General features: G+C 38.6%; 1 protein-coding gene across 2 annotated transcripts in view; it reads right to left on the bottom strand.

The window, feature by feature from the left end:
• The window catches only part of MTMR2 (myotubularin related protein 2), a 111,984-nt gene that overhangs the window by 9,875 nt on the left and 83,011 nt on the right, over positions 1 to 19,098 (bottom strand). For both annotated transcript variants that reach the window (XM_040257887.1, XM_040257888.1), the window contains 4 exons: positions 12,929 to 13,078; positions 11,994 to 12,182; positions 3,697 to 3,882; positions 619 to 825 (listed from right to left, as the gene is read on the bottom strand). In XM_040257887.1, the coding sequence (XP_040113821.1) occupies positions 619 to 825; positions 3,697 to 3,882; positions 11,994 to 12,182; positions 12,929 to 13,078 (732 nt within the window). The remainder of the gene's footprint in view (positions 1 to 618; positions 826 to 3,696; positions 3,883 to 11,993; positions 12,183 to 12,928; positions 13,079 to 19,098) is intronic.

Raw genomic sequence — 19,098 nt, 5'->3', positions numbered from 1 at the left:
GGTTTTTTTAAATAAACACTGCTAGTGGATACTATGGAGAAGGCAATGGCACCCCACTCCAGTACTCTTGCCTGGAAAATCCCATGGACGGAAGAGCCTGGAAGGCTGCAGTCCATGGGGTCGCTGAGGGTCGGACACGACTGAGCAACTTCCCTTTCACTTTTCACTTTCATGCATTGGAGAAGGAAATGGCAACCCACTCCAGTGTTCTTGCCTGGAGAATCCCAGGAACGGGGGAGCCTGGTGGGCTGCCGTCTATGGGGTCGCACAGAGTCGGACACGACTGGAGAGACTTAGTAGTAGTAGCAGTAGTAGTAGTAGTGGATGCTAACAGCTAACATTAGAGACAGTATCTGGGCAAACATATTTCAGAAAGTCTTTCAGCTAACCTAGGAAAACGCTGCCAAAAATCACACTCTCAGGGGCTTCAAGGCCTCTGAGAATCTTACCTCGCGTCTCCAGGATCCTCTAAATAATCTGACAAGTTTCTGTTGAGCAGCTAACCCCATCAGAACAAAGGGTCAGTCTTATGTGGATATCAAGTGATTAAAAGACATGATCCTCACACGCCTGTGTGAGACGCACATGTGATACCCTGAGCCAAGGTTCTTCACTCACAAGCTGAAATCGATGTCCGAAGCTCAGCCACTCCTTTTCCACAAGGACTTCAAACCCTCGGGTGGTGCGGTAGTATCCGTCCAACATGAGCATGGCCAGGGAGGTCAGCTGGGCCGTGCGGTCCCAGCCATCGCTGCAATGCACCACCACAGACGTCTTTCCTGACTCCACCCTGTCGGCAATCCTGAGAGCCCCTGCAAGAATAAGCTGAAAAAAGGGTTTTTAAATGAATTTGTTTTAATTAAATGCTTTATTCCTCAACATTTGTAATAGTTTTGTTCAGAGATAACTATCTCAAAAACAGGTGGAGAAAAGAACATCAGTCCTTTCCTAAAAGGAATTTTTGTGAATGGTGGAAGATACTGACGCTTTGCTTTTAAAACAGAAAAATCTCAAAAATGCAGACTCCTATTAATCCACACAATGAAATATCCAAACAAAAGATAACTTCGGGTTCTAAACAAATCAAGAGTATGACTAATAAGAAAGAAGGATTAAGTTCCGAAGAGATCTATTTCTAATATTCTTCAAATATTCCAACATCATCCATATTTAAGTAAAAATAATATACCAATTGAATTCTTACCTGTTACTTAAAACAGTGATACTTAACCAAATCAGAATAAATATGAAAGCAGTAAAGTTGGATATTATAAAATATTCTACAGTTTTATAGCATTTATTGTACTGTTTTTATACCACACAGCAAGCAAAGCATAAAATTTTAGAGAAAGCCGACTTTTACATATTGGTATGAATGAAAAATTCTCATCGGACCAATATATTATCATGTCAATTTAACTGGTATCTAAAATAACTTCAGGTATTTTGTTTAAATATGCAGGCTCTCTCTGCAAAATAATTTACCTTCTCTGAAGTTGATCTTGATTTAAAACTAGACAGAATTAGATGTAACCTAAAGAGAAACACACAGTGTAATATCCTTTAAACTGAACAATAGAGCCCCCCTCTTCTCTGCAATGGCCCAATCATACTTTAAGAAGAGCATGATTACACAAACATAGATAAGAGTGAAAGAAAAGATATGCTATACTAGGCTTGGAGAATCTCATGATGATCTCCTTTTAATCATAATCGTAGGCATATTTTGGAAGTGGGATACTCCGAAGCAATCTCAATCTTGTCTATACATCAGAGTTATCTGTGAGCATTAAAAAAAAAAGGAAAAAAAAAAAAAAAAAACAAACCCTGGTCTCCATTAATCCTAACTCACTCTTTTAAATAACTTCCACCTGTAAGTCAAATATGGGGCTTCCCAGGTGGCTCAGTGGTAAAGAATCCACCTGCCAGTGCAGGAGACACCAGAGGTCTGATCTCTGGGTCAGGAAGATCCCCTGGAGAAGGAAATGGTGACCCACTCCAGTATCCTTGTCTGGGAAATCCCATGGACAGAGGAGCCTGGTCAGCTGCAGTCCGTGGGATCATAGACTTGGACATGACTGAGGGAATGAGCACACACAGAGCACGTAAGTCAAATATATATGCAAAATTACATGTCATTGATCTAAAGGGTTAGAACAGTCAGAAAGCTAAGACAACAAGGAAGAGTTCTCCAAAGTAGTCATCTTCATCCATTCATTTACTTAGAAGATAAACATTTATGGCATCCCCTACCATGCGGTAGGCACTGCTCACGGTGCTAGAACTATAAAGCAGCAAACGGAACAAAGTGCTGGCCTAATGAAGTTTATATTGTACTTAGATGAGGCCGGCCAGATGCAAAGAAAGAAAGAAACAGTGTGTCAGAGGGCAACAAGTGAAAAAGTACCATCCAGGACTAGGGAGTGCAGGCAGAACTGTCACTGTGTGTGGAGCAGTCAGGAAAGGCTTCTTTGAGAAGTTGATGTTTGAGCAGAGATCTAAAGAAAGTGAGCAGGTAAGCCTTGCAGGTGTGAAGGACTGAAGGAGGAGAAGGCGGTCCAGGCACAACTGTACCTCTTCCAAGGAAATATGTTTCTGTTATAGCCAGTTTTTTGGAGACAATGTTGTACCTGCTAAAAAATGATCTGTAATTTACAGAATGCTGCCGTGAATGTCAGTTCCAAATCAAGTCTTATGGTTTTCTATTTACACATCATACAATGTAATAGACGGTCCCCATGACCATGCTCTCTAACAGAAGAACGTTCATGTACTTTGCTACATTCAAGCTTCTATGTTTCTAGAAGAGAAACAATAATCCAAATAGTTTATAATTCTCAAGAGGTCAATTTAGCCTTCAATTTTTCTTAATTTTAGAGCTCTTAATGTGAGTATAATCTACTCTTTAACACGAAAAATCCTATTTCCATTTATTTCCTAATATTAATATGTGTGCTCATATATTATATAGAGACCTATATATAATATAGAGAGATCTATATTTTGGTAAGCTATGTTATTGAAATTCAGACCTATCTGAAAATATTTATAACTACATTAACTGAAATAATGTTCAGTGCTTCAAACGTTATGTTTAGGCAAGCTGAGGTTCATACAGTCTCCTTCATTTAACTACTTCACCTCATGTGCCTAACCAGAGTGGTTTTCAAAAGCTCTGTAACAATTATTTACTGGGTGATTTATTTACATCATATAGTGCCACCCTGGCTCCTGTGGGGACAAAGAAGAAATATGATTTATCCTGTCCTACTCTCCATGAATCAGCAATCCACATTAACTGACACATAAAAGTAATTAAATCAAGCACATGGGAGCATCTGATTAGCTGGAAAGAAAAGTAAAATGAAAAGCTCAGAGAAAATGGAAATGAATTCCATCTGGGAAGACTTTATCAAAGAAGTGACCCGGGACCTGAAGGATGGGCAGATGCAGATAGGATAGGAAAGAGAGGGGGAAAAAAGTACAACAGAACCAAATGCATAATACAGAAACCTAATTCATTCAAGCACCAAAACTTACAAGTAGTTCTAATTATCAAAGTAGTTATCAATTTTTCACTGTTTAAAAAGGTACTTTCATCTTGATTTCAATTGTAAGAGCCAACACACAAGAGGGCAGAGAAAGTCCTTGTGTGATAGTCTCTAACAGTTTAAAGAAAGAGTAACATATACCCACCTTAATATGTTCCAGCCAGTGAGTAGATTCCAAGTTAGACAACCAGTGGGTCTCCTCAATGTTGGGGTACACAATTTCCTTAAGTTTTCGTAAAGATTCTCTCATAACATGGATATTGTGGATATCTAGAAAAACTAGTTCTGCATTTTGATAGGCATCTTCACTTTCATAACCTCCCCCTTTTGCCTGGAAAAATACATCACAGGAAATAAAAAATGAATGCATATCCATTGTATGATGACATCCTTGAAAGAGTGCCATAAAATACCCAAAAGCATCAAAGCTGATGCATGTCACTGATGGACAGGAAACTCCATGGGAAAATGTGGCTGGCTCAGGGCAACTTAACACAACCACGCTGTCCCACATGTTCTTCATAAAACAAGAATATACATGCTCACCCTGACTTCCACTTGTTGCTGTTATTAAAATTATATATGATAACATATAGGAAGATACTTAAAGCACTATAATTTTACTCTCTATATCTCAAGTCCTACCCAAACATAATTTCATATAGAAGACTGAAGCTCCACGTGCAGGGACATCTGTCTAGTTTACACCTGACCCACGCTTTTCTTCACTTCATCTTAATATTTGCAAAGTGCTTTGCAATCATGGTGACTGACTTCTAGGGTAACTGCACAATTATTATTAAATAAAAAGACAAAACAAATATAAAAGTACAGAGTACTATAGAGTAATACTATCACTATTTTCAAAGAGGTAAAGCTACATCTACAGAATAGAATGAGAAATATTTGGTGTTCACAGTAAGCTACAGCTGGAAAGAAGAACCAAATTTTTCTGGGTTGAATCTTTCTCTGTTTTATGAATAAAATATTCTTTTGCCTTTTGGATAAAATATGCCTCTTATCTCAGGTATAAAATCATGCCTCTTAGAGCACTAATGGAAAAAAAATTAGGAAGATACTGGAACAGTCACTGTGGTTATATAAAATTAAGAGATCACATTTTTGAAAACAATAAAACTTACCTCTTAACCAACAACAAATTAGTGAAGAATAGACATTCAAGTTTCCTTTCTGACACTGATAGTGTGGGAAATGGTTTAGAGTCAAGATGGGCACAAGTACAAAATTAACAGCGTTTCATTAGGTCCCTGTTAACAAGGATTATTCTGGAGAGTCAGGACAGGTCACATCAGGGGCAGAGGGACATTCAAATGTGTTGCAACAAATCCTAGAAACAAGGCAGTATTGCAGCTACACAGATCCTGTCACGGAAACACACAGGACAAAAATGCTCTGGAATAAAGACTCGTACAACTTGATGAGTACGCCAAATGTTGTCATGTAACATTGAAAATACACTGAAAACACTGATAAGAATCCATTTTATGTAAATTATATTTCAATACAACTGGTATTATTTAAAAACAGAGCAACTAGATAGTAAAACCGAAGACACACAAAAAAATCACTGAAGACAGAACTAGAGGACAGAGCATTCCATCAAACCCCAAAACCACCAACAGTCACAAGATCTCAATGCTATCGGGGAATGTGTAAGGAAATGCAGAAGGAAGCAATGCATATAAGATGGACTAGAGAACAAGGGAGTCACAAGAGAGTCTTAGAGTTTTTATTGTTGTTCTGCTTCCTGGTTGTAGCTCTCTTCCTCCAGAACTACAGGAAAGAACAGGTCAGTCTAAGAAGTGCAGCTGAAACCGAGAAGGGTTCTGTCCATTCTAACAGATGAGTTATTAGAGAAACTCATAGATTAAGTGAAAGAACTTGGAAACAAATAGAAACAAAAGGGGAAAAAATTAGAAATAAAGACCAAATTAGAAGAAACTCAAGAGCAAACGAATACAGTGAATGTTAAATTAAAAGAAACAGACAATGAAAAGTAAAACATAAAACCAAAATGGAATTAGAAAGACATAAAAAAGATTCAAGAGAAAGCGACAAATGATGGAGAGAGGCAAAGAAGAGACGACCCAGGAGTAATAGCAGTCCTGAGGAAGAAAGCCAAAACTAAGAAATGAAATAAATACTAAGAATTATGATTAAAGAAAACAGTCATGATGCTTTTAAATTGAAATTACTAATGAAAACAGCAGACATGCATACCTGATAACATAAACCCAAAATACACAGCATGAAGACATATTCTGACAAAATAACTGGACTTCAAAGAAAAACAAAGGAGAAAATTCTTTGCACATCGAAGTAAAAAGATTGACTCAGAAAGAAAAGAAATTTAGTTTATGATCAGACTTTGAAACTTTATGACAAAAAAAAGGCAATATATTTAAGACATTCAAGAAAATCAAATGCAAATCAAGAATTTTATGCCTAGGAAAACCAAGCTGCTTCCCCCAACCCATGTCCATGCTCAGTCGTGACCAACTCTTTGGGACCCCATTGACTGTAGCCCACCAGACTTCTCTTTCCACAGAATTTCCAGGCAAGAACACTGGAGTGGGTTGCCATTTCCTGCTCCAGGTGATCTTCCCAACCCAGGCATCGAGCCCACGTCTCTTGTGCCTCCTGTACTGGCAGGCAGATTCTTTCTGCTGCTCTACTTGGGAAGTCCCTCATAAGCTGCTATCAGCAGGTGAATAACTCAGAATAGTGTTTCTATCAGCTCTGCTCAAAGAAGCACAAGCTGGAATCAAGATTGCCAGGAGAAAGATCAATAACCTCAGATATGCAGATGACACCACCCTTATGGCAGAAAGTGAAGAGGAACTAAAAAGCCTTTTGATGAAAGTGAAAGAGGAGAGTGAAAAAGTTGGCTTAAAGCTCAACATTCAGAAAATGAAGATCATGGCATGTGGTCTCATCACTTCATGGGAAATAGGTGGGGAAACAGTGGATACAGTGTCAGACTTTATTTTGGGGGGCTCCAAAATCACTGCAGATGGTGACAGCAGCCATGAAATTAAAAGACGCCTTACTCCTTGGAAGAAAAGTTACGACCAACCCAGATAGCATATTCAAAAGCAGAGACATTACTTTGCCAAAAAAGGTCCATCTTAAAGGATATGGCTTTTCCAGTAGCCATGTATGGATGTGAGAGTTGGACTGTGAAAAAAGCTGAGTGCCGAAGAATTGATGCTTTTGAACTGTGGTGTTGGAGAAGACTCTTGAGAGTCCCTTGGACTGCAAGGAGATCCAACCAGCCCATTCTAAAGGAGATCAGTCCTGAGTGTTCTTTGGAAAGAGTGATGCTAAAGGTGAAACTCCAGTACTTTGGCCACCTCATGCGAAGAGCTGACTCACTGGAAAAGACTCTGATGCTGTGAGAGATTGGGGGCAGGAGGAGAAGGGGACGACCGAGGATGAGATGGCTGGATGGCATCACCAACTCTATGGACGTGAGTTTGGGTGAAATAGGGAGTTGGTGATGGACAGGGAGGCCTGGCAGGCTGCAATTCATGGGGTCACAAAGAGTTGGACACGACTGAGCAACTGAACTGAACTGAACTTCAGACAAAAGAAAAAGACTAAAAAGACTTCCACGTAAGAACTGGTTGTGTGTACAAAATACAGTTACTTGTAGAAGTCAGAGGTAAAAGGGAGAATAAGTGTACAGAAGGGAGTATAAAGACTACCTACTCTGACAATGTAAATACAACACATGTATTTTACAATGGGAGCAAGTCCAAAAATTTTTTTCCCTAAATGTACTGGGGATACTAGTAACACTGTCTTTCTAGCACCATGGTAGGATAAAGCAAGTAATTATGTAACATAACAAATCTTATCATTCCCTCTGACTTTGAGAATCAGCATTCTTGGTGGGGAAGGAGTTACACATGTAATTTTGAAGAAGTTATGTGAGAACCTACCTGCCAATGTAGGTGACATAAGAGATGGGGTGTCAGGAAGATCCCCTGAAGGAGGGCATGGCAATCCACTCCAGAATTCTTACCTAGAGATTCCCATGGACAAAGAGCCGCCTGGCAGGCCACAGTCCATAGGGTCGTGAAGAGCCAGACATACATATGCATGCACACATGTAAAAACTCTTAACACTGAATTCAAACTGAAAGCACCAGTATGAACTCATGAAGTACTTTATCTTTAAAAATATATTAACATTTCCTGGCTCTATCCATTACCTAGTCTATCCAGAAAAGACTCAGAAATTGGACCAGTCCAGTAGCAAATAAGTATCCTTAGCACCAAATTATGGTTTCAAATACCATCTCCTACTAACAGAAACCAGAACTTCTTAGGGAAATGGCTATTCCAAGTCTGGGGCAGGAAACATACAAGATTTCCTGATGACTCTGCTGTATCTTATCATACCAGATAGCAAAGATTACGATGTGTGTGGCTCAGACACTTCAGTTGTGTCCAACTCTCTGCGAAGCCGAGCACTGTAGCCCATTAGGCTCCTCTCTTCATGGGATTCTCCAGGCAAGAATACTGGAGTGGGTTGCCACGCCCTCCTCCAGGGTATCTTCCCAACCTGGGGATCAAATCCACGTCTCCTGCATTGAAGGCAGATTCTTTACTGATGAGCCACTAGGGAAGCCTAAAGGTTATTTACTATGGTCATGCCAAACACACTCAGGAGGTAACTTGAAAAGTCTCCTTTTGATCAAAGGTGGAAAAAAAATTTTAATACTATCTGCAATGAATCAGAAATTGCTGACTACATACAAACACAATATGCACTTAGTTGTGTCCAATTCTTTGTGACCCCATGGACTACAGCCCACCAGACTACTCTGTCCATGGAATTTTCCAGGCGAGAATACTGGGGTGGGTTGCCATTTCCGACTCTAGGAGATCTTCCTGATCCAGAGATTGAACCTGTGTCTCTTGTGCCTCCTGTGCTAGCGGGCAAATTCTTTACCACTGTACCGCCTGGGAAGCCCCACTGCATTCATAATGTCACTTTAAAAAATTAGTCACACTCCTGGGATGGGAGGGAGTAAATGTATTATTGGGAAAACTGGTAAATAAGGAAAAGGAATCAAGTATTTACCCTGGCTTTCTTATATGAACTGAACTGCTGATTAAACACAATTTAGATAAGAGAAAGTGCTTCTTTTTAGAAAGAGTTCAACTAACAGCTGAAAAGAAAATTATGAACTTAAGAGTATCACCATTTTGCAACCCCACTGAAGTAACAGATCTCAGCACTGAGCTTGATCAGTTGCTAATATCCAAAAAGAAGAATCAAGCACAAATTGTGTGCCTCCTGATGTATCCCCTACAGCTTTGCCAAAGGAATTGAACCTAAATCTGAATAAACCTCTGAATTCATGTGAAGGAAATTCAGAGGACAGAAGAACGGTACCATAGCACAGTCAGCAAAGTCTGGACTGTGGGAAACTCCACAGTAAAATATACTGGAGAGAAGGGGGGAATCAGGGAGGGAAGTGCAAGGGGAAGACTGTAGATGGAGAGACTTAAAAGACATACAAACACAATCTTAACAAGGCGAGGCTAAACTACAGAGACTAGTGATGTGTATACTTCAGTAACAACAGATTAAGTAATGTAAGCAGATGACTACTATAAAAGTTAGGATAGTGGTTACCTTTAGCAGGGGTAGAAGGCAAATCTGATTGGGGTAAGGCGCACATGGAAGGCTTAGTGGCTAGTAAAGCTTTAAGTCTTGATATAGCTCATGACTGCAAAAGAAGTTTTCAGAGTCACACGGTTCCACACATATTCACACTGTTTCACACATTTCACACACTGCTGTATCACACAGATTCACACTATTCACACTGCTAAAAAAAAATACTCTTACCATGAAGATAAAAAATATTTGTGGCAAAAAATATGTATGCTTTTGCAAATTTTAAAAGGGAGATAGAGCAGGTGGATATTGGGTGAAGGTGGTCGAAAGGTACAAACTTCCAGTTAAAAGATAAATAAGTTGTGGGGATATAATGTACAATGTGATGACTATGGTCAACAACACTATACCATATATTTGAAAGTTGCTAAGAGAGTAAATTTAAAAAATTCTCATCACAAGGAAAAAGACACCATAACTACGTGAAGTGATGGATGTTAACTAAGCTTACTGTGGTGATCATTTCACAATATATATATATTTCAAATCAATATGCTGTATACCTCAAACATATACTTTTCTATGTCAATTATATCTCAATAAAACATCAAGGAAAAAGATATCTATCTAGCTGGTAAACTAACTTTCCTGAAGAATGACGGCAATATGTGCAAAACTTTTAAAAATATGAATATTTTAAATTAGGATATAGTAATGGTATAGCTAGGGAACTAAAATGTCAACAAAAGGTACTTGTTTTAGTTATATTTAAAATACTAAATATTAAACATCTAGTATTAAAATTAATATTAAAACTAATATTAAAATTAAAAATGTCAACAAAAGGTACTTGTTTTAGTTATATTTAAAATACTAAATATCAAACGTCTAATATTAGATGATTAAGTAAACAATGACATAGCTGTATGATGAGTACTCTAAAGTATTTCTTAAGAACAGTTATTGGAAAGAAATATTTTTTATAAAAATGAAAAACAATGAAACAAAACAATCAATATTTAATGTATAGAAAAAACAGTGGGAGAAAATATATCAAAGATCAGTAATTACAGGTGCTTTTTATTCCTTCACTTTGCCTATCCCTTCCTGGATTTTTGTTGTCTATTACACATTTTATGATCAGAAAAATGTCCCAATACATAAAATATACCAGTCTTCATTAAGAAAGAGATTTCCATAGTGAAATACATGTGGGAATCATTTTATAAGGAATATAACATTTTGCCTACTCCCTTTTCTGCCTTATATGCTTCTCATCCTAGAAAACATCTTTTAAAAAAATACACTTTTTTAATTTATTCAGCCATACCAGGTCTTAGCTGCGGCATGTGGGATCTTGTTCCCTGACCAGGCACAGAACAGCATTCCCTGCATCAGAAGCATGGAGTCTTACCCACTGGACCACCAGGGAAGTCCCTCATCCCAGATAACGAGTCTCATTCCCGCTAACTCATGGTATAAGTAATTACTGGGAAAATACACTCCAGTCCCTGGGGAACCAGTTTCATATGTACAGTGTCCTGTTTTGCCTTTAAGGGGAAATATTTACAGTTTAACAGGGAATGCCTGGAATTCAAAGTGTCCTCAAAACACTAAACAGGATAGAAATAATTTAAGTATACGCTCCATAATTTAATTAAAGGATGATCAACCCAGCAATGTTTATAATAGCAAAAAAAGAAAAAATAATAACCTAAATAACCAAAACAATTGTGTCTCTTATTTAGTTATAGAATTTGGGGTGTTTTAGTTTTGGAGGGAAGCCGTGTGGGTTTTTTTCTTTGTCTTATCTGTGAGGCAATTTTTTAAAGCTAAACTATCTCTCTTCTCTTTTCTTCTCCGGTAGTAGATTTTTCCAAATGGACCAGAATTTCTGTTTCCACAATGCTAATATTTATTCTATAGCAGAAATCAGGACCACTGCTTCAACTAACTGCCAGTCTTCAGTGTGACTAGCTTGTACAGGCGGAGGCTTGCCAGAAGAGAGCAGCGCTGGTCACTGAGAACTCTGCATGATTCCTACAATGGTGCTGGGCAGAGTTCAGTCTCACAAACTCAGTTTGGTGCCCAGTTTGGAGAAGGGAGAGTCTTGCTCCTATAACAACAGTTTATCAGGTAAGTTTTGCCCCGAAAACAACTCTGTTAGTTTTTATGATTCTCATTTTACAAAAAAGCCAATTAAAGTTACTAAAAAGATTAAAATTAAATGGGATTGACATGTACACACTGATATTTTGAAAACAGAAAACCAATAAGGACCAATAAGCACAGGTTATTCTGATCAATATTCTGTAATAACCTATATAGGAATAAGAATTTGAAAAAGAAAAGATACATGTATAACTGAGTCACTTTGCTGTACACCTGAAACACAACATTGTTAATCAACCATACTTCAATATAAAATTAAAAATAAAATTTTTTAAAGTTATACTATCAAGTAGAAGAGCCAGGATTAGAATCTGTATCTTTAGCATATGAAAAGCCTAAGCTCATCCTACTGCACTGTGTACATGTGCGCACGCTCAGTCACATCCAACTCATTGTGACCTCATGGACTGTAACCCTCCAGGCTCCTTTGTCCACAGAATTCTCCAGGCAAGAATACTGGAGCAGGTTGCCACTTCCTACTCCAGGGCATCTTCCCGACCCAGGGGTCAAACCAGGGTCTCCTGCATTGCAGGCGGATTCTTTACCACTGAACTACCTCCTGACAAACTCATGAAACTGTAACTATAATCTTAATTACTGAAAGAGGATCTCACCTTATTGGCAACTGCATTAACACTTGGCCGGGCGTCGAATATAAAGATTTTATGAGATTGGGCATTGGAGTCCATAATAGCTTGAAGGTATTTTTCATCTTCTTTGCTTCGCTTCCCACTCACCCCTACCATGGGCTGGCTACACCGAGTGATTGTGGCTTGACTTTCAGGATGAATCCATGACAAAACCTTAATGGGAGGAAAAGTGGCAACACACCCTTTGACATGCTTCTCTATTTATAGTTCTTCTCCAAAACATTACTCAATAAAACTCTGTTTTCTAACTGGATTCAAAGCTGAGCCATGAAAGGAAATATGAAGCTGCTATAAAAAAACATCATTTTTCTTTCAAGTCAACTCTGGCATGTGGAAAACGTGGTCTTATTAGTTAATCAGATATTGATTTTGAAGAGTCATTAATTTAAAGTGTTGTCTCTAGGAAAAAATACATTAAAAGGGGCTTAAGTAAACTCCATTTTTAAAGTTCAGCAAAAATGCCCAATTATAGCGTTCAGAGTCTACACATTTTTGTACCTAAAATTATTAGAGCTTATCTTTCCAGAATACAGAAATTCATCACAAATTTGTACGGTTTTCTTCATTCCAGGATTTAAAGGAAGAGAGCATTTATCACTATGACCAACTGTATAAGATAAAGAAATAGTGAATAATACCAGAGCCAACTCTGACTTCAAGTTAAAAGCCATGCAATTCTGAGCAGCTCTTTTATACCCATTTCAAACTCTCCAGAAACCTCTGTAGTCTAAGTCTTTCCTCTGGTTTTAATTTTACTCAATAACTCATTCCCTAATAGCCCCACAGAGGACCCGCTGCTGTAGCTATTTTTATCCTGCACCCAATCCCCCATTCATTATCCTCTGTACTATGTGGAGCACAAAAACAATGAGGAAGCTTCAGCACAGCTTCACACTTACTGGGATACGGCCCCGTGATCTGAAGGAAGCCACTCTCTTCAGCTCTTCATCAGGGATATTTGCCGGAACAACCAAGAGGGCAGGGTAGGTATCACAGAGCTCATATCGTTCATTTATCTTTGTTATTCTCCAGCTTTCATTTGGAATTCCCTACATGTTAAATAAACATAAGACAAAGAAATATCTGAAAACATTACAACAGAAGGCTCCTACTCAACTTCTCTTAAACTTCACTATCCTTCTCTTAAGTTGTTGGAATAGTTATTGTCTGCCTATGGTGATCAGGCTTTTAGGATGAGACGTTATAACATAGAAAATCTGTATTCATTTTGGCACTCAGTTTTATGTTAACAGATTTATTATGTTATTAAATACTGACTGAGTGCTGGGTCTGTCCTAAACATATCAAACAAAGGAAACAGCAAGACTAAAAATAAAAATGTTCTTGTCTTTAAAAAGAACAGTCTCATATAGTTTGACTGGATGACTGACTTTGCTGCCATTCATCTGTACAAAGAAATGTCTGAGGGCAGGCACTAAGCATTCACTAGAATGCTATGCACATATTTATCACATATACATAAAGTGAATTTTACAGTATTAATGTCGCTAATGTAAAACATATGAGAAAAACAAGAAAGTAACAGAAGGCAAAGCCACCCCCCCAAAAAAAGAAGCAAGAGAAATATTTTTTTTTTAAATACACATCAATTGTTAAACTTTGGTCCTTAAAGGTTAGTTATATTTATAACTGGTATACCACTTCACATATACAATTACTTAATAAGACACTTTAAAATTTCCATCCTCCATTAGTATAGAAAATAAAGCCATTACAGTAAATGGTTAGAATTAAGAAAATACATTTATTTTTAATTTTATTATAACTTTTATTTTTATTTTATTATAACTTTTTTATTATAACTGACAACTCATAATGAACAGAAAAAGAATCGAAAGAAACCAAATTACAGTAGAAAAATGTATATACATTTATTGAGCATTTACTATCTGCAGGTGCTATGCCTACACATGCATGCGCGTGCACACACACACACTTTACTGGACTCAGGTTTCATTAACATCACTGCAGAGATGAAGAAATGGTGGCACAGCTTATAATGTGACTAAAGGTAGTACAAAAATTCCATGTAAATTGTAAACCTATCCTTTTTATAATAAACTACATTGTGCCTCAAGAAAAATTTCACTATTCTGATTCACAAAATTGTTATAAAAACCTGAAATCAAAGTGCAGGAGATACTTCTCCTCCAAAGGGGTATTTCTCAAGCTGTTGCCAAACATCCAAAAAGATACTAAAATTAAGAAGGAAGGGAGGACTTCCCTGTACTAGAGTGGATGGGAATATACCTGCCAACGCAGGAGACAGGGGTTCTATCCCTGGTTCAGGAAGATCACAAATGGCACGGGGCAACTAAGCCATGTGCCACAACTCCTGAGCCTGTGCTGGAACCTGCGTGTTCCAGGACCCGCATGCCGCAGCTCTGAGGCCCACACCTGGGGACCCTGCTACGCAGGAAGAGAAGCAACAGCGACGAGAAGCCTGTGCACTGCAGAGAAAGCAGCCCAAGTCCAGTGACAAAGATACATCGCAGGCAAAAGTAAAAATAAATTAACTAAATTTTAATCAGAAAGAAGGCGAAATTCGTTCCCAGTAATCATGTGATAAATATTATCAACAGAGTTTCCATTTACACTAGGCATTTTATCATCAGTGCCTTACATACTATTTACCCCACTTATTTAGCCTGGCCCTAACTTGCTACCTATGATCTACATATCTCCTTTCCTCTTGCCTTCCTCAACTTTATACTCAGGTAAAATCCAAACTTATTTTCAGAAATAAAAGAAAGGTTTAATTAAAGATGTTTAAAACGTATTTACATGTAATAATGAAAAAAATAATGTACAATGAACTGGTGAGTTTACAGAGGAAATGCTCAATTAAGAAACTTCAGTCCAGTTCAGTCGCTCAGTCGTGTCCGACTCTTTGCGACCCCATGGACTGCAGCACACCAAGTCTCCCTGTCCATCACCAACTCCAGGCGTTTACTCAAACTCATGTCCATTGAGTCAGTGATGCCATCCAGCCATCTCATCCTGTCTTCCCCTTCTCCTCCCGCCTTCAATCTTTCCCAGCATCGAGGTCTTTTCCAGTGAGTCAGTTCTTCGCATGAAATGGCCAAAGTATTGGAGTTTCAGCTTCAGCATCAATTCTTCCAATGAATATTCAGGACTGATTTCCTTTTGGATAGACTGGTTGGATCTCCTTGCAGTCCAAGGGACTCCCAAGAGTCTTCTCCAACACCACAGTTCAAAAGCATCAATTCTTCGGTGTTCAACTTTCTTTATAGTCCAACTCTCACATCCATACATGACTACTGGAAAAACCATAGCTTTGACTAGACGGACATTTCTTGGCAAAGTAATGTCTTTTCTTTTTAATATGCTGTCTACCACTGAGAGACTTCACTTTCACTTTTCACTTTCATGCATTGGAGAAGGAAATGGCAACCCACTCCAGTGTTCTTGCCTGGAGAATCCCAGGGACAGAGGAGGCTAGTGGGGTGCCATCTATGGGGTTGCACAGAGTCAGACATGACTGAAGTGACTTAGCTAGGTTGGTCTCAGCTTTTCTTCCAACGAGTAAGTGTCTTTTAATGTCATGGCTGCAGTCACCATCTGCAGTGATTTTGGAGCCCCCCCAAAAAAAGTCTGGCACTGTTTCCACATCTATTGGCCATGAGGTGATGGGACCAGAGGCTATGATCTTCATTTTCTAAATGTTGAGTTTTAAGCCAACTTTTTCGCTCTGCTCTTTCACTTTCATCAAGAGGCTCTTTAGTTCTTCACTTTCTGCTTACATAAGGGTGGTATCATCTGCATATCTGAGGTTACTGATATTTCTCCTGGCAATCTTGATTCCAGCTTGCACTTCATCCAGCCCAGCATTTCTCATGATGTACTCTGCATAGAAGTTAAATAAGCAGGGTGACAATATACAGCCTTGATGTACTCCTTTTCCTATTTGGAACCAGTCTGTTGTTCCATGTCCAGTTCTAACTGTTGCTTCCTGACCTGCATACAGATTTCTCAAGAGGTAGGTCAGGTGGTCTGGTATTCCCATCTCTTGAAGAATTTTACACACTTTGTGGTGACCCACACAGTCAAAGGCTTTGGCATAGTCAATAAAGCAGAAATAGAGGTTTTTCCAGAAATCTCATGCTTTTTCAATGATCCAACGGATGTTGGCAATTTGATCTCTGGTTCCTCTGCCTTTCCTAAAACCAGCTTGAACATCAGGGAGTTCACAGTTCACGTATTGTTGAAGTCTGGCTTGAAGAATTTTGAGCATTACTTTACTAGTGTCTGAGATGAATGCAATTGTGTGGTAGTTTGAGCATTCTTTGGCATTGCCTTTCTTTGGGATTGGAAAGAAAACTCACCTTTTCCAGTCCTGTGGCCACTGCTGAGTTTTCCAAATTTGCTGGCATATTGAGTGCAGCACTTTCACAGCATCATCTTTTAGCATTTGAAATAGCTCTACTGGAATTCCATCACCTCTACTAGCTTTGTTCGCAGTGACGCTTTCTAAGGCCCACTTGACTTCACATTCCAAGATGTCTGGCTCTAGGTGAGTGATCACACCATCATGATTATCTGGGTCGTGAAGATCTTTTTTTGTATAGTTCTTCTGTGTATTCTTGCCACCTCTTCTTAATATCTTCTGCTTCCATTAGGTCCATACCATTTCTGTCCTTTATTTTGCCTATAACTGCATGAAATGGTCCCTTGGTATCTCTAATTTTCTTGAAGAGATCTCTAGTCTTTCCCATTCTGTTGTTTTCCTCTATTTCGTTGCACTGATTGCTGAGGAAGGCTTTCTTATCTCGCCTTGCCACTCTTTGGATTCAGATGCTTATATCTTTCCTTTTCCCTTCTCTTCTTTTCACAGGTGTTTGTAAGGCCTCCTCAGACAGCCATTTTGCTTTTTTGCATTTCTTTTTCTTGGGGATGGTCCTGATCCCTGTCTCTTGTACAATGTCATGAATCTCCGTCCTTAGTTCATCAGGCACTCTATCAGATCTAGTCCCTTAAATCTATTTCTAATTTCCACTGTATAATCATCAGGGATTTGATTTACATCATACCTAAATGGTCTAGAACCAAGAAACTTGAATGCCATCTTTAACTCATCCAATCAACAATCAATTTTTAGGATTTTTTTTCTTCCAAAAGCACCAGAAAACTTTGCTCACTCCTCTCAAGCCTCACTTCTCTTCTGTACCTCTGCAATCCATTCTCCACACTGCCTCAAAATTCTTTCAAGATGCAAAAGTTATCATGTCATTCTTCTGCCTAAAACTATCAATGGCTACCTATTTCTCTTGAGATACATTTAGAACTCTAGACAGGACTTGACAAAGATCCTCACACCCTTGCTCTTCCCCGCTGATCTCTGGCCACTCTGCAGCATTCTCTGGTGCTTGCTGTAGTCCAGCCTAAACCAAACACCTTCTGTTTCCAGATGGCATCATGTTCTCTCACCAGAGTACTTGCTCTATTAATCACAGGATTCATGACCATATATTTTGATTATTAGTTTATTTCTTTGAATCTGCCACTAAACATGTATCCTTTGGGAGTCAGGATTGTGTCTTTCTGTTTTAGCCACTAACACACACTAGGTGATACATGAATCTGATTAACGAATGAAGAAATCAATGAACCATAAGGAAGCTTCTACAAGAAGAAAAATTGGCTTTTGAAGTCTTCTTAGAAAATACGGAGTCGAAGCTGAAAGGGTCAGATCTCTTCAGATCCTAGTGTACCACCCTGAACCCAGGTATTTAACTCCTCTCTCTCTCTCTCTCAATGTCTTCTCATATCCTTCAAAAATCACTGCCAGGGAGAACTGCTGTAACCACTGAGACTGTATCATCTTCTTCAGAAAAAAACAAAAATGGGCTCTCCCAGTAGCTCAGCAATTCAAGAGACACAGGAGATGAAGGGTCAATCCCTGGGTCGGGAAGAGACCTTGGAGGAGGGCATGGCAACACACCCCAGTATTCTTGCCTTGAGAATCCCGTGGACAAAGGAGCCTGGTGGGCTACGGTCCATAGGGTCACAAAAGAATCATTCAGACACAATTCAAGTGACTGAGCATACAGCACACTTCAGAAAAATGGCTAGGTTGGAGTAGAATCATCGAGGTAAGCCATTACCTTAAGGGCTCTCGTTCTCCTCATTCTTAGAGAAATTGACATAACTATCTCCACTTAAGGAACTGCCTTCCAAGCAGCAAACTGGAGTTGGCTAGTCAGCACATACTTTCTTTGCAGACACTGTTAAAAGACATACTGACAACTGTTGATCTCTGACATACATCTTTCTGCTCTCCACAAAATCACTGCCCTTCAGTTAATGTATCCATTTGTCAGAGTCAATTTATAACCAAATTAACTGGATTATAGCTTTCCTTGTTAGTTACATCTCAGCTCTGAGAATAAAATTCTATTTTCCTTGGCTGTACTTGAGTGCTCTACTTGAGTGCTCTAGATTTGTTAACCAAGATATCTATCATATGATTATTTGTGCAGAAGACCATACTTATTTTTTATTTACTGATTTTTACCATTTTAGCAACCTGATGATTTCTCTTTACCTTACCCACAAATTTCAGAGTCCTCTGTAAATCACTACATGTGCAAAGAGACAATTAAACGAATATTCTCCCACACAGAAAACTTAAATGGTTATTCATAGTTTTATCCATTTTAAAAATATATGATCTAATTTCTTTAAGCACAATAATGGATAAGTCTATGCGTTTAATGGGACTTTCCTTTTGTGTTTCAGCAATAGCACACAAAAAAGCCAACCAATCATGATATGTTTTTAGAGCTTTACAATGTAATAAATACAATAATCATTTAGATAGATTTCTATGGTTTACAATGCACCTTCCTGCATATCACACCAACTCCTCAAAAAATCCATAAAGGTAAGTGAAAAATAAAGGCACTGTGGCACACCTCTAACTGTGAGAACTAAGCAAGAGCTAGAGCTAGCATTCAGAAGTGGAGTCTCGTAAATGCTCTGGCAGCAGACTGTGGTGACAGCTGCACAACTTCATATGGTAAACAAC

The sequence above is a fragment of the Oryx dammah genome, unplaced genomic scaffold (assembly GCF_014754425.2).
Source record: "Oryx dammah isolate SB20612 unplaced genomic scaffold, SCBI_Odam_1.1 HiC_scaffold_17, whole genome shotgun sequence".
Lineage (NCBI taxonomy): Eukaryota > Metazoa > Chordata > Mammalia > Artiodactyla > Bovidae > Oryx > Oryx dammah.
Note: the sequence above shows the minus strand (reverse complement) of the source record. Positions and strands in the feature narration are given on the sequence as shown.